Source organism: Geotrypetes seraphini, chromosome 15 (genome assembly GCF_902459505.1).
Source record: "Geotrypetes seraphini chromosome 15, aGeoSer1.1, whole genome shotgun sequence".
NCBI classification, from domain to species: domain Eukaryota; kingdom Metazoa; phylum Chordata; class Amphibia; order Gymnophiona; family Dermophiidae; genus Geotrypetes; species Geotrypetes seraphini.
The window spans coordinates 42,308,591-42,335,287 of NC_047098.1; the positions used below are offsets into that span (position 1 = coordinate 42,308,591).

General features: G+C 43.3%; 1 protein-coding gene across 9 annotated transcripts in view; it reads right to left on the bottom strand.

Annotated features, from left to right (window-relative positions):
• TRIM37 (tripartite motif containing 37) overlaps positions 1-26,697 on the bottom strand; it is a 290,609-nt gene that overhangs the window by 84,115 nt on the left and 179,797 nt on the right. For all 9 annotated transcript variants that reach the window (XM_033921675.1, XM_033921674.1, XM_033921671.1 and 6 more), the window contains 2 exons: positions 20,047-20,221; positions 6,439-6,553 (listed from right to left, as the gene is read on the bottom strand). In XM_033921675.1, the coding sequence (XP_033777566.1) occupies positions 6,439-6,553; positions 20,047-20,221 (290 nt within the window). The remainder of the gene's footprint in view (positions 1-6,438; positions 6,554-20,046; positions 20,222-26,697) is intronic.

Below are 26,697 nucleotides of genomic sequence, written 5' to 3' on the forward strand. Positions count from 1 at the left end.
GCACTATGCAAAACATTGATTATATGTATTGATTATATGTCAGAGAGACTTCTCCTAGTCATTATTAATTTTTAAAATAAAAAAAAGATGAGAATACAATTTTGTAAAAAATAAAAATGAGATAAAGAGACTATTGAAAATAAGAAAATGAGTTATTGACCGATTACACAGCAACACCACTGAGGTCTGTAGAGATTTGAAATGTATGGAGTGCTGATCTGAAACAGGAGCATCTTTTAGCATGGTTTTTTTGGTTTTTTTTAAATTAATCTTTATTCATTTTCAATCATTTAACAAGTGTACAAATATAACCATAAATACTATTGAAAATATCACTTGCAAATCTCTCCAGAAAAACATAAATTGTATATGTAAACCCAAATCCCTCCCAACTTCCCCAATATTACTAAATAATCAATACAATCAGAACCCTTTCCCCATTCTCCTCTCTATTATTTATGGTGTATATTTCAATAGGAAAAAAAATGGTGTTTAATTATTACAAAAAGATGTCAATGGCTCCTATATTTTAATAAAAGTCTTATAATTTCCATTTTGTACAGCTAATGATCTTTCCATTTTAAACATGTGACATAATGAATTCCACCAAAAGTTGAAATTAAGTCTTCTACAATCCTTCCAATTGTTAGTGATATGTTGAATGGCAACTCCAGTCATGCTTAATAAAAGTTTATTATTAAATGAAGATATCTGACTCTTTTTTCTCATAGAAGTTCCAAATAATACCGTATCATAAGATAGTGCTACATGATTTTCCAGTAAACAATTTGCTTGATCCCAGATGGAATTCCAAAAGGCTAAGATATAGAGACAATAAAACACAAGATGATCTAAAGTCCCTATTGCAAGATTGCAATGCCAGCATCTATTAGACTTTGAACTATTCAACTTCTGTAATCTAACTGGAGTCCAAAATGCTCTATGCAAAAGAAAAAACCATGTTTGTCTCATAGATGCAGACATTGTACATTTCATTCTCCAAGACCAAATTTGTGGCCATTGAGAAGCCGAAATCTGATGCTTAATCTCAATGCTCCAAATATCCCTAAGGCCATTTTTAGGTTTCTTTTTAACCAAATCATTAATAGTTTTATACCACTGCGTGGCCTGGTGTCCCAGGAAGTCTACCTGAAAGCATGAGAATTCCAAACTATATTGAGTATTAAAACTTTTCCATTCAGAGAACCCTGCCTGAATGGCCTGCTTCAATTGCAACCATGTTTATAGTGAGAGCAGGTATATAGAGTAATGTGAAGAAGGTTTTGCCAACCTTCTGATTTTCCCTGCCATCATTTTGTTAAGGAACAAAGTAATCCAACATCTAATATCACCCAAATGAAAAAGTAACTGCCCTCCCGCCCACGCCAAGGCTGAGCTTTTGATTTACAGGCTCTTCAGCCAACCAGGAACAAGGCATTGCTTTGGTAGAATTTTTCTGTTTTTTCCAGGTGCAAGTACTTCTACAACCACAATATGGCTGGGAAAAATTGTTGTCACCAAAGCTGCTGCTCAGTTTACAGCTTCTGTCTCTGTACAGATAGAAAATGTTACCCAAGAAGAGGAAGTGGTTCCATGTGCAAGCTGCCTCAGCTTGAATCTCTCATGAAGGAAGTAAAGGAACTGAGAGAGGAGGTGGCAAGACTGAGGAGCATCCGTGAGAATGAGAGGTACATCGATGAAATGGTTCATGAGGCATAAAAGATTTCCAGCAATGGGGAAGAAGCAGCTGGAATAAGATTATGGAACCCTGCAAGACTGTTACTGAGACTCTACCCACCCTAGAACTAAAGAACTGGTATGCAGCCCTGGAAGTGGAGATGAGAGCATCCCAGGGAAATTAAGGACCAAGGCTTGAAATCCCCAAAATTACTGGATCCATGACCGCTTAGGAGGTGTAAGGTAGTGGTGGTTGGTGATGTTCTTTCTGAGGGGTACAGAAGTGTCCATCTGCAGACCAGACATGATGTTCCAGTAGGTATGTCTGGTGTCAAAATTCAAGATGTTATAGAAAGATTGCAAAGACTCATCAAGACTGATGACTATTATCTGATGCTGCTCATCCACATTAGCACTAATGATACTGCCAGGTACTCCTGCAAATGTATCAAATGTGACTTTCTGGCTCTGGGAGAGAAGGTGAAGCAGTCAGGTGCGCAGGTGGTATTTTCATCCTTCCTCCCTGTCGAGGGTAAAGGGCAGAGAAGCTCGCATACTGGAGATGAATGCGTGGCTAAGTGGACAGTATCGTTGGGAATGTTTTGGCTTCCTGGATCATGAGATGATTTTCCAAGGCCTGCTGAGCAGGGATGGTATGCATCTATCAAAGAAGGGAAGCAGTGTCTTTGGCAGCAGGCAGGCTAATTTACTGAAGAGAGCTTTAAGCTAGAAGTGATGGGGCAGGGAGATCAAAGTCCCTGGGTGAGTATAAGCCTCAGGTAAGTAAATCACTGAATACCTTTACACAGATGGGAAAAGGCGGTAATGTCTGGAAAGCAATATAAACTAATGTTCGAAGTATGGGAAACAAGATACTGGATTGAGAAGCTGTGATAGAAGAAGATGAGTTGGATATAATGGCGATCACGGAGACATGGTTCAAAGAGACCCATGACTGGGATATAGTTATACCAGGCTATAATCTGTTCAGGATAGACAGGGTAAGAAGAAAAGGAATGGGAGTAGTGTTATATGTTAAAGACCATATTAAAGCCACACAATTGCCAGATCTGCAGGACAAGGAATAGGCATTGTGGATCAATTTGGAAATAGGGAATGGTAAATATATTTACATTGGTGTGATATACAGGCTTCCTTCACAGACAAAAGAAGTAGACATTCAAAATATATCTAAAAAAAGGGGAAGTTTTACTAATAGGTAATTTTAACATGCCAGATGTTGATTGGGGGTATCCCTACTGCAGGACCTTCCAGAAGTAGGAAGATCCTGGATTCTCTACAAGGAGAACTGTTCCAGCAGTTGGTAATGGAACCCATGTGGATGGGGTCATATTAGACTTAGTGTTTACAAACGGGGAAAGTGTTTCTGATATTTCAGTGGGTGATATTACAGTCGGCTCATTTGCTTCGGTCTATCGGTCTACTGAGCACTTTGACTTGTTTGTTCCATCTGTGTGGGACTTGCAACTTTCAACATCCAGGAATAGTGTTTTTCACTGCACTGGCCCATGGGAATGGAATAACCTTCCAGAATATATCCGCCATCAACAGAATTTACAGAACTTTAAGAAATATTTAAAAGACATTTGTTCTGTACGATGAAATATGGGGTATGAGAGTGCTCGAGAGAGGAATAGTGGTGACTGTTGAGTGCAGAGTGCGGGTCACTGATATATTCCATTGTCTGTTTTGTTTTACTGGTTTTAATGATACTCATCATGCTAGTGACTTGAATATCATAGGCATTCTTATATTCTTGCAGTTGAAGCAATTTGTATGCTACTTGTATTTTTATACTTTGTATGTATGTGCGTATTTTGGTTAAAGTGATGGTTGTGTGGATGTGATTTGTATGTTAAATGTAATGTATGTAAAAGTGTTATTTGCCCTGGATAAGGGCGGGAGATAAATAAAAAAAATTTCTGTTTTGTGTTCATGGCTGAAACGACAGGAACAAGACTGCAGAAGACAAACATGAATAGGGATGAAGGAGTGGCAGACCCTGATCGATTTTCAGAGGGTTGTGTTCTTGAGGAGCTAGCTACATTAAAAGGAAGACAAAGTGATGAGATAACATGGTGTACATCCGAAGGTGCTGAAAGAACTTAGGGAAGTCCTGGTGACTCCTCTGACTGACCTTTTCAATGCTTCTCTAGAGTCGGAAGTGGTACCATTGGACTGGAGAAAGGCAGATGTGGAAGTAAGGAAGAAGTAGGGAATTACAGGCTGGTAAGTCTAACTTTTGTGGTAAGAAAATTAATGAAAACGCTTTTAAAACAGACAATGGCAAAATTTCTGGAATCTGGTGGTTTATAGCACCAGAAGCAACATGGATTCACTAGAGGTAGGTCTTGTCAGATAAATCTGATCAATTTCTTTGACTGGGTGACCAGAGAATTGGATAGAGGGAGTGCGCTAGATGTGGTGTATTTCAAAGCCTTTGACAGTTTTCCACACAGGCGTCTAATAAATAAACTGAATGACCTCGGGATGGGTTCCAAAGTGATGGGCTGGGTCAGGAACTGGTTGAGTGGAAGGCGACAGAGGGTAGTGATCAATGGAGATTGCTCTGAAGAAAGGGATGTTACCAGTTGTATGCCTCAAGGTTCTATTCTTGGGCCTGTTCTTTTTAACATTTTTATAAGCAATATTGCTGAATGGCTGTCAGGAAAGATCTGCCTCTTTGTGGATGATACCAAAATCAGCAATAGAGCAGACACCCCGGATGCGAAGCTTGAAGAATGGTTTGAAACTTGGCAGCTAAAATTTAATACTAAGAAATGCAAGGTCAGGCATTTGGGCTGCAAAAACCAGAGGGGATGGTGCAGTTTAGGGGGTGAAGAACTTATGTGCATGACAGAAGAGCGGGGCTTGGGTGTGATTGTAAGGTAGCCAAACAGGATGAAAAGATGAAGGCAAAAGCTATAAGGATGCTAGGGTGCATAGGGAGAGGTATGGCCAGTAGGAAAAAGGAGGTATTGATGCCCCTGTATAAGACTCTGGTGAGACCTCATTTCGAATTTTGTGTGCAATTCTGGAGATCGCACCTTCAAAAAGATATAAAAAGAATGGAATCTGTCCAGAGGAAGGCTACTAAAATGGTGTGTGGTCTTCGTTATAAGGTGTATGGGGACAGACTTAAAGATCTCAATATGTATACTTTGGAGGGAAGGCAGGAGAGAAGATATTTAAACACCTACATGGTGTAAATGCGAATGAGTCGAGTCTCTTTCATTTGAAAGGAAGCTCTGAAATGAGAGGGTAAAGGATGAAGTTAAGAGGTGATAGGCTAAGGAGTAATCTAAGGAAATACTTTTTTTACAGAAAGGGTAGTAGATATGTGGAAGAGTCTACCTGAAGAGGTGGTAGAGACAAAGACTGTGTCTGAATTCAAGAAAGTGTGGGATAGGCACGTGGGATCTCTTAGAGGGAGGAAGAGATAATGGTTACTGCGGATGGGCAGACTGGATGGGCCATTTGGCCTTTATCTTTATTGTTAAAAATGTATCAAATAAAAAGTTTTCAGGTTTGTTTGGTTTTTGTTTTGTTTTACAAAAAATAAGTCATTTGGTTTTGTTTTAATGGATATAGGTAAACCATTCCAAAACACACCTAGATGATCCCCAAGCCTTTTGGAATAATGCTCTATGGACAGACAGTTCAAAAGCATAACTCTTTGGACAACATTGACATAAAGAGAATACAGCATTCTCCAATAAAAACATCATACATGGTGGTTGTAGTGTGATGGAGTGGGGATGCTTTGCTGCCTTAGGACCTGGAAAACTTGCCATTATTGAAGGAACCCTGTATTCAATACTGTACCAGAAAATTCTTAAGGAGAATGTCCAGTCATCTGTCCTTAAGCAGAAGAATAATTGCATTATGCAGTAAGATTGATCCAAAACACAAAAGCAAGTCTACATCTGAATGGCTGAGCAGAAACAAAATTAAAAGTTCTGAATTGGTCTAGTCAAAATCCTGAAATAAACTAAACAGAGATGATATGGCAGGACTGAAACAATCAGTTCAAACTCAAAATCTACAAATGAATTTGAAATAAAGCAGTTCTACATAAAGCAAAAACAGGCTAAGATTCCTCAACAGCAATGTGAAAGACTGATATCAAATTATATAGTGTTTGGGCACAATTACTGCTGCTAAAGGTGGTGCAACCAGTGGCATACTAAGAGGGGGCGACTCCAACCCGGTGCCGCAATATGTAAATAGGCACCATATAGCTTTATTAGATTAGAGATTTAAAAGAGTACAGAGAATAGTTAGTGATTCAGAGAGAAGTGCCTTTTATGTGATAAACATATAAGCATTTCTGAGGGCAGAGAATGGGTGGGATCTACATTTGTGGACCTAGTTCTGTGAAATATTTGTTCTGTTGTGGATATACAGGAGTCCGTACTATAGCTGTTGATTCCTATTTCCTGTGAAGTGCAATTAATTTGGGAATAAAATATAAAGAAAACATTATGTGGCTCTGGAAAATCTGAAGCAAATGTACCATGTTGAGAAAGAGTATGCTATGGACTTTCTAAAAGCTACTTTGGATTACTTGATGGTCAAATGTTAATTTTGCAACAAACATTTTGCTTTTTAAAAAGAAAAATTAACCATTCACACACATCCCTGAAACTTATGAAGTTAAGCAGAGACTCAATGTGGTAGAAACTAGCACATTTCAATGTATTTCAATATTCAGACATAGAATCGTAAATTAACCCTTACCTCCTTAAGATTGTTCACTTGCTGGATATAGCTTGTTTGAGTTGCTTCCAGCTGAGAAATGTACCAGTGTTGGTCTCGACATTTCTGAAAGAAGGTCGGTGACCGTACCTGGAACCTTTAGAATTTCAGATAGATAAATTTAAGACAATTAATGCATATAATAAAGCTTTAGCTTTGCTAAAAAAAATACAGACCATGAAGCAGCAAACCAAGAAGCTGAATGTGAGTTAACATTAAGGCAGTGGTCTCAAACTCAAACCCTTGCGGGGCCACATTTTGGATTTGTAGGTACTTGGAGGGCCGCAGAAAAAATAGTTAATGTCTTATTAAAGAAATGACAATTTTGCATGAGGTAAAACTCTTTATAGTTTATAAAACTTTCCTTTAACAGTTAAAAGGAAAGATATATAAACTATAAAGAGTTTTACCTCATGCAAAATTGTCATTTCTTTAATAAGACATTAACTATTTTTTCTGCGGCCCTCCAAGTACTCTATTTTTTTCTGCAACACTCACATTTAAAGTTCAATATCTTTTCTTTCTCAAAACTGGCACATTTCAATCACTAAATTGAAAATAAAATCATTTTCCTACCTTTGTTTGGTAATTTCATCAGTCTCTGGTTGCACTTTATTCTTCTGACTGTGCATCCAATACTTCTTCCCTTCTTTCAGCCTCCTGTATGCTTCCTCTCCTCCAGACCTCATTCCCTCCCCCAACTTTTTCTTCTTTCTTTCTCTGTCTGTGCCCCATTTTTTGCTTTGTTTCTGGTTCCCTGTCCCCCCTCCTTCTTTCTTCCTTCCTCCGTGCCCCATTTTTTGCTTTTTTGTCTGGCTCCCTATCCCCACCCCACCTTCTTTCTTTCTTTCTTCCTTCCTTCCTGCCCTCCCCCATGCCACCGCCGCCGCGGAATAGGCTGCTTCCGCTGCCGCTATCGGGAACAGGCAGAGATCTCCCTGCTTCTCTTCTGCCGACCAACTCTCGCCGCCCGACGTCAATTCTAACGTCGGAAAGGACATTCCGAGCAGCCAGGCAGCGATTGGCTAGCCAGAACGTCCTCTCGACATCAGAATTGACGTCGAGCCGCGAGAGTTGGTCGGCCCTGCAGGGAAGAGAACAGTGGACCGCCCCCCCCTTGGTACGCCACTGGAGCAGCAGCGTGTCTGGCCGTCTCGTTCGTTCAAAGCTGCGGGTGGCGGCTCCTTGCGAGATCCGCGCCTGCGTCTGAAGCCTCTCTGATGTTGTGACATCAGAGAGGCTTCCGATGCAGGAGTAGAGAGCGCAAGGAGCCGCCAACCCGCGGCTTTGAACGAACGAGCCGGCTGCTGCTCCAAAAGGAAGACAATGATCACCTCCAGACCGCAGGCCGCAAATAAAACCTGGAGAGCCACATGCGGCCCGCGTGTTTGAGACCGCTGCATTAAGGACCTGTTTTTATAACAAGAAGTCTCTGTGAGAAGTCCAAAAAGGCATTTATTTTATAAAGGCAACATAGGCAATAAAAACTAGTGGTGCACAAATGCTAATGCACATATTTACACCTGTTCAAAGTTGCTGTAAATTTATGTGTACATTAAGGGACAAATTCTGTAAATGGTGCCTACATCCAGCGGCGGCTACAAAATTGATGCAGTTTGAATGTCAATCATGTGTATGTGCCTTTAACAGAATCGCAGCTACAGAAAAACTTAGGCATCGGTAATGCAGGCCAAGGTTTTAAAGGCCTACATTACTGGTGCCTAAGCTTGATGAAAAATCACAGCTAACTACGCCTAAGGCTATCTCCACCCTTAAACACACCTACTTTGACCTTAGGCACCATGCTTAAATGCAATTCTGGCACCTTTGTAGGATCCTACCTTTTTTTAAATAAGCTTTTAATTAGTTTTTAATGACGTGGTCAATTACCACATCAATTAAAACAATTATTTTATTTTGTAAAACTAATAAAATATTTGAACTGAAACCCCCCCCTCCCAATTAAGTTAGGTGGCAGTAGGGCACCATTTCTAGAATCCAGGCCTAATGGTCTTATTACTTAAATGCAGAAAAATGTGCAAATACCAGATGTTAGCTGCACATATTAGCATGCAGTAACTGCAAAGCCTGTGCAATAACTATTGGGAGCTTGCCCGGCATCTTCCTACAAAGTTACGCATAGAAAAAGTATTTACTACATATTAAGTGCATCACAGCTAACACAGATACACTTAGGTACCAATATTCAAAGCAATCAGACACACAGGATCTAAAGTCAAACATGTAGACAACCTCTCCTCAGCCATAATTATTCATAATCCTCAGCTTTTCACCTTATCGTATGATTTTAACAATATGTTTATACAGAATAAGTAATGTTGTGATTAAATTGTACTTTTGTGCTTACAATTTATGATTTAAAAATTTTTCACAATTGCTTTTTTTGTTGTTGTTGCTATTTATAGCAACAGAAAGATGCAGTCCATGCACCTTTCCTGCCCATTTCAATGTTAAATAATTAACATGTGAATTACTACTTGCTAAGTGTCAAACTAATCCAGTAACTGTTACCGGGGATATACACTGCTAAGGAAAGCTAAATTACAAATTAACTATTTATGCCCTTATAAAGTCTGCCTAAAGTTATGCGCGGATATCAGGCACCTACTTTAATTGAGCAATAGGCTTAATTAGTGCTGATATTTGCACCCAAGACCTCACAATCAGTCTTAATTGGACTTAATTGAAAAGTCAGGTGCCTAACTCATAAAACGTGATTCGATAAAAAGTAGGTGCCTAACCCAAAGTGCCTACACTAAATTTAGGTGTGGTTAGAAGCGGATCATGGATGTGTTTTTGAGTTAGGCACCTGCTTGTCTATCAGCGCCTAATTTTTGACATAAAAAACCCTGGCATAAATTGGGGACACCTACATATTAGGATGCTGAGCGCCACCTAAGCACGCTTAGGTGACACTGAGCATTATTCTATAATAGGCGCCTAGGTATTATAAAATCAGTGCCAATATCACTGTGTGTTTGTGTATTACCTACCTATACGAGAATATTCCCGCGCAGGCCATCTCATCCCTCACCAGACTTATAAACTCTGCTTTACTATCGGGCCTATTCTCCGCAGAAATGGGACATATTGCCCTGTCCTCATTACTGAGAAAAGCCGATCTTGACCCTTCCTCACCATCTAACTATCGTCCCATAGAGCAATGTTACTTACCGTAACAGTTGTTATCCAGGGACAGCAGGCAGCTATTCTCACTAGTGGGTGATGTCATCCGACAGAGCCCCGATACGGACATCTTGAAAGCATGTCTTGCTTGAAGAAACTCAGAAGTTTCGAGATGCCCGCACCGCGCATGCGCCAGTGCCTTCCCGCCCGATGGTCCCGCCCGATGTCTCCTCAGTTCAGGTAGCTAGCAGAGAAGCCAACCCAGGGGAGGTGGGTGGGACGTGAGAATAGCTGCCTGCTGTCCCTGGATAACAACTGTTACGGTAAGTAACATTGCTTTATCCCAGGACAAGCAGGCAGGTATTCTCACTAGTGGGTGACCTCCAAGCTAACCTCAATGGGATGGTGGGAGAGTTGGCAACTTAGGAGAATAAATTTTGTAACACTGTTTGGCCAAACTGTCCATCCCTTCTGGAGAAAGTATCCAGACAATAATGAGAGGTGAATGTATGAACCGAGGACCAAGTGGCAGCCTTACAAATCTCCTCAATCGGTGTCAATCTGAGGAAGGCTACAGAGGCTGCCATTGCTCTGACCTTATGGGCTGTGACCTTACAGGGAAGGGGTAATCCAGCCTGGGCATAGCAGAAAGAGATACAAGCTGCCATCCAGTTGGAGATGGTGCGCTTCGATACAGGTCGTCCCAACTTGTTTCGATCAAAGGAGACGAAAAGTTGAGGAGCAGTTCTGTGTGGTTTGGTGCGATCCAAGTAGAAAGCCAAAGCACGTTTACAGTCCAGAGTGTGAAGAGCTGATTCTCCAGGATGAGAATGAGGCTTAGGAAAAAACACTGGAAGCACGATGGATTGGTTGAGATGAAATTCAGAGACCACTTTAGGCAGGAATTTTGGATGAGTGCGGAGGACCACCTTGTCATGATGGAAGACTGTGAAAGGCGGGTCCGCCACTAAGGCCTGAAGCTCACTGATCCTGCGAGCAGACGTGAGGGCCACTAGAAAAACCACTTTCCAAGTGAGAAACTTTAGCGGAGCCTTGTTGAGAGGCTCAAACGGAGGTTTCATAAGCTGAGAAAGGACAACATTGAGATCCCAAACCACTGGAGGCGGTTTAAGAGGAGGATTGACATGAAAAAGTCCTTTCATAAATCTGGAAACCACAGGATGAGAAGAGAGAGGTTTCCCTTGTAGAGGCTGATGGAAAGCCGCAATAGCACTCAGGTGGACTCGTATAGATGTAGACTTGAGACCAGACTGAGACAGGTGTAGAAGATAGTCCAATACAGAGGATAGGGAGGCTCGCTGAGGCTCCTTGGAATTGGAAACACACCAGGAAGAAAATCTAGTCCACTTCTGGGAGTAGCATTGACGAGTAGCAGGCTTCCGGGAAGCCTCTAAGACATCCCTCACCGCCTGGGAAAACTGGTGAGGAGTTACGCTGAGAGGAACCAAGCTGTCAGGTGGAGAGACTGCAGGTTGGGATGAAGCAGAGACCCCTGATGCTGAGTAAGCAGTGAAGGAAACACTGCAAGTAAGCACGGTTCCCTGCTGCTGAGTTGAAGGAGAAGGGAGAATCAAGGTTGCCTGGGCCACCGAGGAGCTATCAGAATCATGGTGGCATGGTCGGACTTCAGCTTGACCAGAGTCTTTTGAATGAGAGGAAACGAAGGAAACGCATACAGAAAGCGATTCCCCCAATCCAGCAGAAAAGCATCTGCCTCGAGGCAATGAGGATCGTAGATCCTGGAGCAAAATTGAGGCAGCTTGAAATTGTGGGGAGCCGCAAAGAGGTCTATCTGAGGCGTCCCCCATTGAGCGAAGATCTGATAAAGGGTCCTGGAATGGAGTGACCATTCGTGAGGCTGGAGAAGACGACTCAGGTTGTCCGCCAAGACATTGTCCTTCCCCTCAATGTAGACAGCTCTGAGGAAGGCGTTGTGGCGAATCGCCCAATCCCAGACTTTGAGAGCTTCCTGGGAGAGGGAGGCCGAGCCCGTGCCCCCCTGCTTGTTGACATAATACATGGCGACCTGATTGTCGGTGCGAATGAGGACCACCATGTCGTGAAGCAGATGTTGAAAAGCTTGAAGAGCATTGAAGATGGCCCTGAGCTCCAGAAGATTGATGGAGTCGGTCCGCACTGGTCCAGAATCCCTGAGTGCGAAGACCATCCAGATGAGCTCCCCAGGCATAGGTCGAGGAATCGGTTGTGAAAACCTTCTGGTGGGGAGGAATGTGAAACAGCAAACCTCTGGATAGATTCGAAGAGGTCATCCACCAAAGTAGAGACTGCCGAAGAGCAGGAGTGACGATGATGTGTCGAGACAACGGATCTGATACCTGAGTCCATTGAGATGCCAGGGTCTACTGAGGGATTCTGAGATTGAGTCTGTCAAACGGCGTCACATGAACTGTAGAGGCCATGTGGCCCAGGAGGACCATCATGTGTCTCGCTGAGATGGACTGGCGAGAAGACACAGACTGGCAGAGATGAAGAAGAGCATCCATGCGCTGAGGAGGAAGGAACGCTCTGAGGCGAATGGTATCCAAGACCGCACCGATGAAGGGGAGAGACTGGGTAGGTTGTAGATGAGATTTGGGAAAGTTGATCTCGAATCCCAAACTCTGCAGGAACAGAATCGTGGACAGGGTCGCCGAGATGACCCCTGAGGCCGAGGGAGCCTTGATCAGCCAGTCGTCGAGGTAGGGAAATACCTGAAGACCTTGGTTCCGGAGTGCCGCGGCCACCACCACCAGACACTTCGTGAAGATTCTGGGGGACGAAGACAGGCCGAATGGAAGCACTCGATACTGTAGATGGAGATGTCCCACCCGAAATCTGAGGAACTTGCGAGAGGCCGGATGAATGGGAATGTGAGTGTAGGCCTCCTTGAGATCCAGAGAGCATAACCAGTCGTTCTGCTCGAGGAGGGGGTAGAGAGACGCGAGTGTCAGCATGCGAAACCTCTCTTTGACTAGGAATTTGTTGAGGACCCTGAGGTCCAAAATGGGCCGCAGGTCGCCCGTCTTCTTCGGAACAAGGAAGTACCGGGAGTAAAACCCCTGGTTCAGTTGGTCCGTCGGGACCGGCTCTACGGCATGAAGCCGGAGCAAAGCCTGAGCTTCCTGAAGAAGAAGAGCGGTCTGAGGCAAGTTGGAAGGATACTCTCTTGGAGGGTGGTCTGGAGGGACCCGATGGAAATGAAGAGAGTATCCTTCCCTGATTATAGTAAGGACCCAGAGGTCGGTTGTTATGGCCTCCCAGCGATGATAAAAATGATGGAGGTGCCCTCCGATGGGAAAAACAGGGGTAGGCAGAACGAGGTTGGTTATGCCCTCGACGAGACAGTCAAAAAGGCTGAGTGGCCTTAGGGACAGCAGGCGACTGAGACTTAGGCTGACCCTTCTGAGGAGGCTGACGCTTCGCCGGGTGCCTCGCAGGTGGAGCTTGCCTCGGCTGGTAACACCGCTGATAGATCAACGGTGGACGGGAAGGTCGAGACTGCTGAGGCTTAGGCTTCGGCCTAAGAATGGATTGGAAGGACTTTTCATGATCAGACAACTTCTTCGTGACAGTCTCGATGGATTCGTCAAAAAGATCCACCCCAGCACACGGGACGTTCGCCAGGCGGTCCTGAAGATTGGGGTCCATATCAATGGTCCGCAACCAGGCCAAACGACGCATCGCTACCGAGCAGGCCGCCGCTCGGGCAGAGAGCTCGAACACATCATAGGCAGATTGCATCAACTGAAGCCGAAGTTGGGACAGCGAAGCAACCACTTCCTCAAACTCAAACCGAGCCTGGGACTCTATGTATGGTGTGAATTTCCGAAGCACAGGCAGAAAAAATTCCAAGTAGGCTGCAAAGTGGAAATTGTAATTCAGGACTCGGGACGTCATCATAGAATTCTGATAGATGCCTGGAGGCACCGAAGCATAGACCTGGCCAGGATGAGACCGCTTGAGCGAGGATTCGACCAGGAGGGACTGGTGAGAGAGCTGAGGACCCTCGAAGCCCTTATGATGTACCGTGCGGTACCGAGCATCCAATTTTCCAGGGACCGCAGGGATAGAGTAAGGAGACTCGAAGCACCTCATGAAGGTCTGGTCGAGGAGCTTGTGCAGAGGAAGGCGCAAGGACTCGGCCGGAGGACGAGGCAAGTGCATGGTATCGAGGTACTCCTTGGAGTATCGAGACCCAGCATCGAGGGTAATGTCCATGTCATCCGCCATCTGTCTGAGGAATGAGGAAAAAGACAGTTGGTCCGCCGTCGCCGGTCTACGAGAAGGACTAGAAGAAGACGAGGCTTCGGGCTCCATAGAGGCCTGTGAGCAACAGGGCGAGTAGAAAACCTCGGGGTCCTCGAACTCCGGCCCCGGAAGAAGAGACCCAGTCGAGGCAGCATACCCCATCCGAGGCAATTTCTTCTGAGGCGAGACGGTCGAGTGTCGAGAGGAATGCCTCGAAGAGTGTCTGGATCGATGCCCCTCTCGATGCCTGGAAGGGGATCGAGCCCTTCTGTGAGAAACCTGGTCAGACGCCTCCAAGGAGCAGATCGGACTCGATGCCGATGATCGCAGAGGCAGAAGAGTCGATGCCTCCCCCGACGACGCCCAAGCTTGACTAGGGGGTTCGGAAGAACTCGTCCTGCTTCCTGCTATGCCCAGGGCTGGGAGGCCTCGAAGGTGGACGCCACAATGAGTCATGTGGCGGGGTAACAGGCTCCAATGGAGGCAAATCGCTAAACGAGGCTTTCCTCGAGCGGATAGGCTCCAAGGGGGGCAATATCACTAAGGGAGGCCTTCCTCGAAGGGATCGGTTCCAAAGGAGGTATAGCACTAACTGAAGACCTCCTCGAGGACCCGGACACCGCTCGCCGCTCCTCCTCGCCGAGCAACGAGGTTGTGCGGCGCGGCGGAGGAGGAGGGGGCGGTCCGCCCCTCGGAACCGGAACCGGGAGGTCACCCTGGATCGAGGCAATCAGCCGGGGTCCCATGGCTTGCATGAGTTTCACAAACTGAGCCTCCAGAAGTGACTTCAACGAAGCCGATATGGAGGGATCCGCACCAAAAGGGGGCCCTTCCGCACGGTCTCCGCGTTCTTTCGGTGCCGTGTGCTTCTGCTTGCCAGCCTTCGGCACTTTAAGCACCACCGATGGAACTGTAGGAGTCGATACCTGCTCCGAGGAGACGGAGGAAGGCACCGGCGCCGAAGTCGAGGCCGAAACCGGCGTGAACGATGCCGGTTTCAGGAGGCCCGAAGCAGCCGGGGAGGCAGCGGGCTTCGCTGATGGAGTCGAAGCAACAGTCAATGTCGATGTCGAAGCTGAAGGATCTAACGAAGCTTCCATCTTGAACATGGGCTCCCACAGCAGACAGCGGCGCTTAAACGCTCTCGCCGTCAAAGTGGAGCAAGGCCGGCACAATCTCGGGAAGTGATCCGGTCCCAGACACTGTAAGCAGCGTCGATGAGGGTCCATGAGTGAAATCATGCGCTGGCACTTGCTACACTTTTTAAAACCGGTAATCGGCCGGGACATAGGCCGGAAAAGTTCCGCCGCAAGGTCGAAGGCGCGGGGCCCCAGCCACGCGGCCGACCCGGTGCCAGAAGAAAAATTTTTTTTTTTTTTTTTTGAAAAAAGAAATCAAAGAAAGAAACAAATGCACAGGAGAGCCAAAAGAACTCAACCCGCGGCAAAACAGAAGGCAAAAACGAAATTCAATAGGCGCGAAATTGAAGATAGACTTCTCAGCTCCGCAGAAGAAAAAGAACTGAGGAGACACGCCCGGACCATCGGGCGGGAAGGCACTGGCGCATGCGCGGTGCGGGCATCTCGAAACTTCTGAGTTTCTTCAAGCAAGACATGCTTGCAAGATGTCCGTATCGGGGCTCTGTCGGATGACATCACCCACTAGTGAGAATACCTGCCTGCTTGTCCTGGGATAACAAATATCCCTCTCCTCTAAAATGCTAGAGGCTATCATATCTACCCATCTCTCATCCCACCTAGAGAGATTCTCCATTCTCTTATCTTACCAACATGGCTTCAGACCCAATTTCAGCACCGAATCCCTACTGGTCTCATTAATCTCAAAGGTACAACAATTGCATTCTCGCAATAAATTTGCTGTCCTATTACAATTCGATCTCTCTGCAGCTTTTGATGTCGTCCACCACGATATTCTAATTTATCAACTTTCTGAGATCGGCATCGACTCTACAGTCTTAGATTGGTTTTCAAACTTCTTACATTCCCGCTCCTACATTGTCAATACAAATGGCACCACATTTGCTCCTTAGAAACCGACTTACGGAGTCCTGCAGGGATCACCCCTATCCCCTGTTCTCTTCAACATCTATATGTCCTCCCTGAAACTCTTCCTTCTATCTTCCCTCAAAACTATCTATACATATGCTGATGACATCCTTGTCCTTCTCGAGACAGACTCGAACCTTACCAACCTCTCTGAGAACATCACAGCTTGCATAAGGAAACTCCAATCCTGGTCCCTCTCAGTTCAAATGAAACTGAATGAGTCCAAAACGAAACTACTCTGGCACGGCCCAAAATTAGAACAGCTACCTACCCTCTTCTCACTACCCTCTGGAGCCACACTGCAGCTCGAGTTCTCTAGCAAAGTTCTAGGCATCATTATCGACTCTTCTCTTTCCTTCAATGACCACCTCAACTCCCTGGTAAAATCATGCTTCTTTAGCCTCCACATATTGAGGAAAGTGAGATTCTGCTTCCGCCAACAACATTTTGCTGTCCCTGTTCAATCTATCATCCTCTCCAGACTAGACTATTGTAATTCCATCTATCTAAGTCTAACTAAAAAAGTTTTCAAAGACTTCAGCTAATTCAGAACACTGTGGCCAAGCTGATCTTCGCAAAACGCAAATTCGATCATGTTTTCCCATTTGTGTCCAAACTTCACTGGCTCCCAATAATTTCCAGGGTTCATTTCAAATGCGCCTGGCTAGCTTTTAAGATCCTACACGGCATCCTCCCTCCACTAATCCCTCTTTCTTGGAATTCCTCGAGCCCTGATACCACCAGGCCCACCCAAAAACTTAAAATATCCTTCCCCTCGCTTAAAGGTATCCTCTATGCGGGAAAACTGGGCAAATCTCTTTTTCAGAATCACAGAGTTCTGGAATAACCTTACTGCCCCACTACGGAATCTGGGCTCCTTCCAATTATTCCTTAAACACCTGAAAACTAGTCTCTTCACAAAATTGTAATGTTCTCTTCCCCCCTGGACTCAACATCCAACTCCTCTATGCTACTCCTTCCTTTATTAAACTCTCGTAAACCTGTGCCGAGCTCTATAATTATGGAGAGGATGCGGTATATAAATTTAAGGTTTAGTTTAGTTTAGTTTATAAATTACATGTGTACATTGCAATTCATCCTTGTTCTGCCCAAACTAAACTTCAGGAACATCTACACAAGGCTGAAATAAAAGTACACATCATCCTGTTTCACATACTTACATTATGTATATAAGAAAGTAAATTGTGTTGCTGCATTCCCAATTTTCTAAATCAAACATTAATTTTAAGGCTACGAGTTAAATTACAGTACAACAGGCTATTTATTAATTAAGAACATAAGAACTGCCATACTGAAATCCTGTTTCCAACAGTGGCCAACCCAGGTCCCAAGTACCTAGCTAAATCCCAAGTAATAAAACAGATTTTATGCTGCTTATACTAGGAATAAGAACTGAATTTCCCCAAGCCATCTCAGTAATGGCCTATGGACCTTTTAGGAATTTGTCCAAATCTTTTTTAAGCCCTGCTAAGCTAACTGATTTCACCACATTCTATGGCAATTAAGTACAGAGTTTAATTACACGTTGTATAAATAAATATTTTCTTTGGTTTGTTTTAAATCTATTACTTAGTAGCTTCATCGCATGCCCACTAGTCCTAGTATATTTGGAAAGAGTAAACAAGTGATTCGCATTTACCCTATCTACTCCACTCAGTATTATATATACCTCTATCACCCCTGAGCCGTCTTCTCCAAGCTGAAGAGACCTAGCTGCTTTAGCCTTTCCCTCATAGGGAAGTCATCTCACCCCTGTTATCATTTTTGTTGCTCTTCTCTGTACCTTTTCTAATTCTACTATATCTTTTTTGAGATACGGTGACCAGAATTACACACAGTATTCAAGGTGTGGCCATACCATAGAGCAATACAAGGGCATTATATCCTTTGCATCTTTGTTTTCCATCCCTTTCCTGATAATTCCTAACATTCTATTTGCTTTCTTAGCTACCACCGCACACTGAGCCAAAGGTTTCAACATATCCTCAACAATGACATCTAGATCCTTTTCCTTGGCAGTGACTCCTAACATAGAATTTAACATCGCATAGCTATAATTCGGGTTCCCTCTTTCCCACATTCATCCCTTTGCACTTGCTCACATTAAACATCTACCATTTTGACACCCAGTCTTTCAGTCTCACAAGGTCTTCCTGCAATTTTTCACAATCCTCTTGTGATTTAACAACTTTGTGTCATCAGCAAATTTAATTATCTCACTAGTTATTCCCATCTCTAGATCACTGATAAATAAAAAAGCAGCGGTCCCAGCACAGACCCCTGGGAAACCCCACTATTTACCCCTCTTTGAAGCTATTGATTCTATCAACCATGAACTGATCTTCAATAACATTATCAATAAAAAATGATCGGGACAGCTCTTCCATAATCAAGGAGGAAAAAAAAATACTCAGATCCCCGTCCACATCCAGAACAAGTCTTGCCTGTGGACTAGAAAGGGTAACTACCTCATTGGTTTAAAAAAAGCTCCTGCTATTTATAACTTTATATTCCTTTATAGTGTCAAATTAATTACTTTGTAACATTTATATATAGTCTCGACCAGCTATCTCTGTGTGGAAGTCATCAACCATAAACTCTTCTGTATGGCACAGTTCACAGAGTTTTAAAGGAAACAGGGCAGTAGTAACCAAACTTATCTTGTTATTGTGTCTTGTTCACTCTCCAACTATAAATATCAGGAGGTTTTTTTTAAGCCAATGAGGTAGTTACCCTTTCTAGCCCACAGGCAAGACTTGTTCTGGATGTGGATGGGGATCTGAGGCTTTTTTCCTCCTTGATTATGGAAGAGCTGTCTCGATCATTTCTCAATGACTTATGTTATTGAAGATCAGTTCATGGTTAATAGAATCAATAGCTTCAAAGAGGGGTTAACAATATTAAAGGAAGGATGTACTATTTTAGAACTAATATCTTGCTTGTATTGGTAGCTAGAACCCCACTATTTACCCTTCTCCACTGAAAATATGGATCATTTAAACTTACTCTGTTTTTGGCTTTCAACCAGTTCTCAATCCATAAAAGGACATCACCTCCTATCCCATGACTTTCTAATTTCCTCCGAAGTCTTTCATGAGGTACTTTGTAAATTGCCTTTTGAAAATCTAAATACACAATATCAATTGACTCACTTTTATCCACAGAAATACAGTAGATTGGTGAGGCAAGATTTCCCTCGACTAAATCCATGCTGGTTTTCTCTCGGCTAAATCCATGCTGGTTTTCTCTCATTAATCAATGCTTATATATATGTTCTGTCATTTTGTTCTTTATAATAGTCTCTATCATTTTGCCTGGCACCCACATCAGACTCACTAGTAGTATAATTTTCCAGCTCACCTCTGAAATCCTTTTTTAAAAATCGGCCTTATTTGCAGCCTTTGACAGGTACTAATGACATCAAATTTCCTTATTCAATAATGTGTTTCTGAGATGAAAGGGCCCTTGACTTCCCTGAAATTAAAGCTGTGAATATTGATAAGATTTTCTCATGTGTTTGTAACCAGAAAAGTGACAAAAGATAGGGAAATTTACTTTTGAATATGGTATTTTCTGCGCAGTTTTGGAATTAGAGCCGCATTTCATTTTGAATGTTTAATTGCAATTAATCACATGATTAAAAAATTTTTACTCGCAATGAATTGGTGCAGGAGATAATGGTGATGGGCCGCTTGATAACAGTGATCATAACGTGATCACATTTGATATAATCCCTGGAATAAGTTTACACAGGAAATCCAATAAAACAGCATTTAACTTTAAAAAAGTAGATTATGATAACATGAGGTGGTCCAGAGGTGCAGCGGGCAGGAGTGATAAGTTGGTATATCACCTTATCAAAACTACAATAAATAAAACAATCTACAATAAATAATAAACAATATTATTCCCTTTATTTTCTTCAAACAAGCCCTGGACAATGAAGACTCCTTTTCTTTAACAGACTATTTCATAAAAATTAAACATAATGCAGTTTTATAATTTTGGGCAAACATATACATTAGAGATTAGGAAATACTACTAATAGTAGAGTAAATGGGTACAAAGACAGGCATTTCTCGCTCACCTTAAAATTACTGTATCATTCTGTCTGTTCAAGTAACCTTCATTAGCAAGCAGGTCCAGACGAAAAAATCTGTTATAGCCCCAGCATTCACCGACTTCAAAATCAGAAGCAAACTCTCGAATAATATTTTTTGATGGGTCATTGGAGGACTGGTGAACCATCTCTACCCGGTACTTCATACCTTAAAACAGACAGTTAAATAAAGAGATTAGGTTTTTAACTTGATAATATCTTTTCCAGTAGATAGAGATGGTATGCTGAACCAAGGATCTTCCATCCATTCCCGTGAGTCCATTGTAGGAGATACTGATCACAGTTTTCAGTACCTCCTCCTTCTCCCTGCTCTCTGCTGCCCCCAGTCAGTTAGTTTTAAAGGTGGAGACAACCCTACAGAACAGAACAGGAGAAGGAGAACGGGGAGACGCCCCAAAAGGAACTTGATCTGCTCATACAAAATAACACAATGCTCACAGATAGGCCAAGGAAAAGAAGGGAACTAAGTTAACTCTTCCAAGTTTATTTAAAATTTGATATACTGCCTTATCAATAGTTTCAAGGTGGTTATACAATAAAATCAGGGGGAGGACAAATAATAACAAAGACATCATCAATTAAAACAGTGGACAAATGGAAAAAGGGAGAACTACAATATAAATAAAGGAAAGAAAGAGGTATAGGCAAATACAAAAGGTAAGGGTAACACTTAGCAGTGGCCAAAGTTGAGCTGTGTCTATGAGATGATGGGAAAAGGATCACTAATCAAATCCCATTTTTACTTGCATAAAAATTATTTCTCTGTATGTGTAAAACAGAACAAAAAATTTTATCTTCCCCCCCCCCCTATCATTATTATACCTTTTAAAGCCATAAGGAACTGTAGAACTCAGGGAAAAACCCCTATGAACTATATACATGCAATATACAATTTCTTCAAATAAGAACAGCTGGCAGAAATTCAGAGACGCAACCTCCAGGCAGCAAATAGTCCAAGCAAGTGCATCGACAACAATGAGTGGGGGGGGGGGGGAATTCAGCATACCATCCCCTTCTACTGGAAAAGGCATTATCAAGGAAAGAACCTGATTCTCTTTTTCCAGTGCAACAGTGATGGTATGATGAACCAAGGGATGTGCCAAAGCAGTCCCCGAAATTCTGGGCGAGAGAGAAGCCTGGCCACAAAGCAGAGGTCCAAACAAGGTGTCCTTCCCGTGCCACCACGTCTATCCTATAAAACTTGGTAAAGTGTGAAGTGATGACCAAGCTGCTGCTTGACAAATCTTATCCAGTGGGACTGTTCTAGATTCAGCCCAAAAAGAGGCAACTCCTCTAGTTGAATGTGCTCGAAGAGCGAAAGGCAGCTGCTTCCCACAGATAATGTAGGAGGACAAAATAGCTGACCTAATCCATCTTGAAATGGTAGCCTTAAAAGCTGGCCTCTCCTTTTTCGCTGAATTCGTTAAGATGAAGAAATGGTTGTAGACAAAAATCATTCATGATTTCCAAGCATTACAAGATAGCTCTCCAGACATCCAGCACCCTCAAGACTTTGTCCTTCTTTCTAGGATTAGAGGGCTGGAAAGCCGAAGCTGAATCTCCTGGTTGATATGTAAACATAGTAAATGATTGCAGATAAAGACCTGAACGGTTCATCCAGTCTGCCTACTAGTTATACCCATTAAAAATTTGATTAAATTATCTTGTCTTTTCTTTCGATATTTCTGGGTCATAGACTGTAAAGCCCACCTGGTATTGTTCTAGGTTCCAAATGCTGAAGTTGCTGTCCAAGCTCACTCCAGCCTATCCAACCATCCTGTTGCAGGATATCTACCATAAAGTCTGGCCAGTAACATCCTCATGTTCCAAGTTAGTGGAGTTCGCATTGATGCCCTTCCCAGCCCATCCTACACCAAATCACCACATATGGGACACAGACCGTGCAAGTCTGTCCAGTATCAGCCTTAGTTCTTTAATTTTCCTCCTTTGTTTTCTAATTAGAGATCCTCTATGTTTATCCCATGCCTTTTTGAATTCCATCACCGTTTTTCTCTTCACCACTTCCCTCAGGAGGGCATTACAGGCATCTACCACCCTCTCCGTGAAAAAGAATTTCCTAACATTGCTCCTGAGTCTTCCTCCCTGCAACCTCAAATTATGCCCTCTAGTTTTACCATTTTCTCTTCTCTAGAAAAGATTTGGTTCTAGTATTTAAATGTCTGTATTTAAACGTCAAGTATTTAAACATCTGTATCATATCTCCCCTGTCCCTCCTCTCCTTCAGAGTATACATATTTAGGTCTTCCAGTCTTTCTCGTACTTCTTTTGGTTCAAAACCCTTACTATTTTTGTTGCCTTCTTCTGGACTGCTTCAAGTTTATTCATATCCTTCACCAGATAAAGCCTCCAAAACTGAACACAATATTCCAAATGTGGCCTCACCAATGACCTATATCAGCACCTCCCTTCTTCTTCTGGTTATTCCTCTTTCCATACAGCCTAGCATCCTTCTGGCTATAGCTACTGCCTTATCACACTGTTTAGATGCCTTTAGATTCTCAGACACAATCATCTCAAGGTCCTTCTCTCTGTCAGTGCTTATCAGCCTCTCACCTCTCAGCACATATGGTTCCCTCGGATTTCTACCCCCAAAAGCATCACATTTCTTCGCATTAAATTGTACTTGCCAGACGTTAGACCATTCTTCTAACTTTTGCAGATCCTTTAGCATGTTTTCCACTCCCTCCATGGTGTCCACTCTGTTACAAATCTTGGTATCATCCACAAAAAGGCTAACCTTACCTTTCAACCCTTCAGCAATGTTGCTCACAAACATATTGAACAGAAGCGGTGCCAGCACCGATCCCTGAGGCACTTCACTACTTACCTTTCTCTCCTCCGAGCGAATTCCATTAACCACCACCCTCTGGCATCTGTCAACCAGCTTCTAATCCAATTCACCACTTTGGGCCTTAACTTCGGCCCATGGAGTTTGTTTAAGAGCCTCTTATGAGGAATCATGTCAAAGGCTTTGCTGAAATCTAAGTACCGTATTTTTCGCTCCATAAGACAAGAAAAAACAAGAAAAAAAAATAAAACATTCTGAACCAAATTGTGTACTAACATATACTAGGCTCTGCACCCAGCCCCCCTCACTCCCTGCCAGGCTCTGCACCCAATCCCACACTCCTTGCCTGGCTTTGCACCCTATCCCCCTCCCCTACTAATTGTAATGCAGTTTATTCCTTTCATTTTTCATATACACACAACAGATATAAATTCTCAAAACTGACATTTGGATCACTAAATTGAAAATAAAATAATTTTTCCTACCTTTGTTGTCTGGAGATTGAATTAGTTTCTGGTTGGACTTCCTTTTGACGGTGTATGCAACATTTCTTTCACAATCCAGCCCTATCCCCTTTGTGTCCAGGTCTCTATCTCTTTACCCTCTGCTTACCCTCCCCAGATCCAGTGTCAGTTCTCCTTTGTACCTACCACCATATCTTCCATCTCTCTGTTCTTCCTCAGGGTCTCTCCCCCTCTGTCTCTTCTGTCTGCACCTCCCATAGTCCAGCCATCTGCCTCCTGTCTTTCCCCTTTGGTCCAGGCCTCTCTCTCTTGCTTACAACCCCCCCCCCACATCCCATCCCTATGTCTAGCATTTGTTCTTCTTTCTTCCAGGTCTTTCTTTGCTTCTCTCTCTCTCCTTCCTTCCTCCCTGGTCCAGAATCTTTCCACCTCTCTGCAGTCTCTCTCTCTTCCTTCTATACACCCCCAAGTCCAACATCTGCCCCTTCTCTTCTGCCTCCCCTTTGTGTTTCAGGTTTCCCCCTTTCTCTATCTTCCTTCTGCTAACATTTTGAGTGTGTATCCCCTCTCTACCCCTTCTAGTCCAGCATCTGCCTTGTCTTCAAATCTGTTTTCCCGTCTCTCCTCAAGGTCCTTTTCTGGCTCTCCCCCCCCCCCGGTGTCCAGATCCAGCGTCCCACCGGGGCCTTCGCGATGGGCGGGGCCTTACCTCCAAGCTGCTTCCCGCACCCAGTGAGAGAGGTCATCTTCTGCATTGTGACTGCTGCTGAGCTAATTATAACAGCCTGCAGAGCAAACCTAGCAGGCTGCCGTTGGCCTCTGAAAAACCTTCCCTCTGCTGCGGTCCCGCCCCTCCTCTGACCGCGGCAGAGAGAATGTGCTTCGGAGACTGATGGCAGCCTGCTAGGTTTGCTCTGCAGGCTGCTGTAATTAGCTCAGTAGCGGCTAGAGCGCAGAAGACGACCTCTCTTGCTGGGTGCGGGAAGCAGCTTGGAGGTAAGGCCCCACCCATCTCGAGAGCCCCAGCGGGACGCTGGATTTGGACAGCCATAATTAGCTTTAAAGGGGGGGAATCCGGAGGACGCTGAGGGGGAAGCCGAGGAAGACAGCCAGGCACTCACCGACGCTAGGGAGAGCCATATCAGGCACGGGCATTTAAAGATGTGCAATGGGGTGGGGGAGGGTGTTTAAAAAAAGGCTATCTTCACTGCATAAGACACAATGACATTTCCACCCACTTTTGGATGGAAAAAAAGTGCATCTTATGGAGTGAAAAATACGGTAAATTACATCTAACGCACATCCTTGATCCATTCTCTGGTCACCCAGTCAAAGAGTTCAATTAGATTCATTTGGCACGATTTACCTTTAGTAAACCCATGTTGCCTCGGATCTTGTAATCCATTCTATTCTAAGAATTTCATTATCCTTTCCTTCAGCAACGTTTCCATTATTTTTCCAATAATAGAAGTGAGGCTTACTTGCCTGTGGTTTCCCGCTTCATCTCTGCAACCACTTTTGTGAAGAGGGACCACATCTGCTCTTCTCCAGTCCTATGGAACCTCTCCCGTCTAAAGATTTATTGAACAAAACTTTAAGAGGACCCACCAGAATCTCTCAGAGCTCCCTTAATATCCTGGGATGGATCCCGTTCGGTCCCATAGCTTTGTCCACCTTCAGTTTTTCAAGTTGTTCATAAATACTTTCTTCCGTGAAGGTGTAGTATCCACTCCATTTTCATGTGTAACTTTGAGATCTTTCTCTATGTTTTTCTTCTGTGAATACTGAACAGAAGTATTTGTTTAGCACATTTGCTTTGTCCTCATCACTCTCCACATAGTGGTTCATAACTTCTTTCAGTCTTGTAATTCCATTTTTTGTCTTTCTCCTTTCACTAATATACCAGAAAAATTTTTTATCTCCCTTTTTAATATTTATAGCCATTTGCTCTTCCGCTTTTGCCAGACATCTCTCGCTTGACTTCTTTCAGTTTCATCTGATATTCCTTTGAGGTTTTTTATATTTCACAAATGCCAATTCTTTTGCTTTTATTTTTTCCGCCACTAGTTTGAAGAACCATATCGATTTTCTTGTTCTCTTATTTTTATTTATTTTCTTCATATAAAGGTCAGTAGCTCTTTTTATTGCACCTTTCAACTTGGATCACTGTTTTTCCACTTCTCTTATGTCTTCCCATTCAATTAGCTCTTTCTTCAGGTATTCTCCCCTGCTACTAAAGTCTGTACTTTTGAAATCCAGGACTTTGAGTTTTGTGTGGCCATCCTCCACTTTGGCTGCTATATTGAACCAAACTGTATGATGATTGCTACTTCCCACTCGGACATTAGAGACACTTTCTCCATTTATGAACACCAGATCCAGTATCGCTTTTTCCCTAGTGGGTTTCATCACCATTTGTCTGAGCAGAGCCCCTTGAAAGGCATACATGATCTCCCTACTTCTTTCCAATTCTGCAGATGGAACTTTCCAGTCCACATCTGGCAGGTTGAAATCATCCAACAAAAGCACCTTCCCTTTCTTTCCCAACTTTTGTATATCCATAATCGGATCTTTGTCAATTTACTGTGATTGAGTCAGACGTCTGTAGACAACACCTAAGTGGATAGAAGTTCCATCTTCTCTTTTCAAAACAATCCATATTGCTTCTTCCTTTCCTCATGTTCCCTGCATTTCAGTCACTTGGATATCTGTCTTTACATAGAGAGCTACTCCTCCACCTTTACGACCATCTCTGAATATCTGTCCTTCTTAAAAAGATTACATAAAGCACAGTATGTTGGCGTCCCATCTATGGGAATCACTGAACCATGTCTCTGTGATAGCAACAATATCTAAGTCTGCCTCTAACATCAGGACTTGCAGATCCTGATTTTTGTTGCTTAGACTGTGGGCGTTTGTGATCATTGCTTTCCAGCTACTATTCCTCAACAATCTCATTTTTTCTATAGTTTTAATTTCAGCTCATTTCCTGTTGCATCGCTAGGGAGTGAATTGCTAATATTGTTGTTTTCATTGCTATTTTTATAATCAAATATTGTCTTTTGCTGGGGGTGGCCACCAGAAGTAATCTCCATACATATGCCACCTCCACCTTCTCATTTAAATGCCTAGAAACATATTGCCTGAATTTCTGAGCTAGGATTCTTTTTCCTGCCATGGTAAGGTACAGCCCATCATTACAATACAGTATCTTGCTTTTTCCATGTATTGCCCCATCCTCCTATGTATCTAAAGCCTCCTTGATGACACCAGGCTTTAATCCACCTATTGAAGTTTTCAGTATTTTGTACTCTTTCCTCTCCCTTTCCATAAGTAGGCAGTACT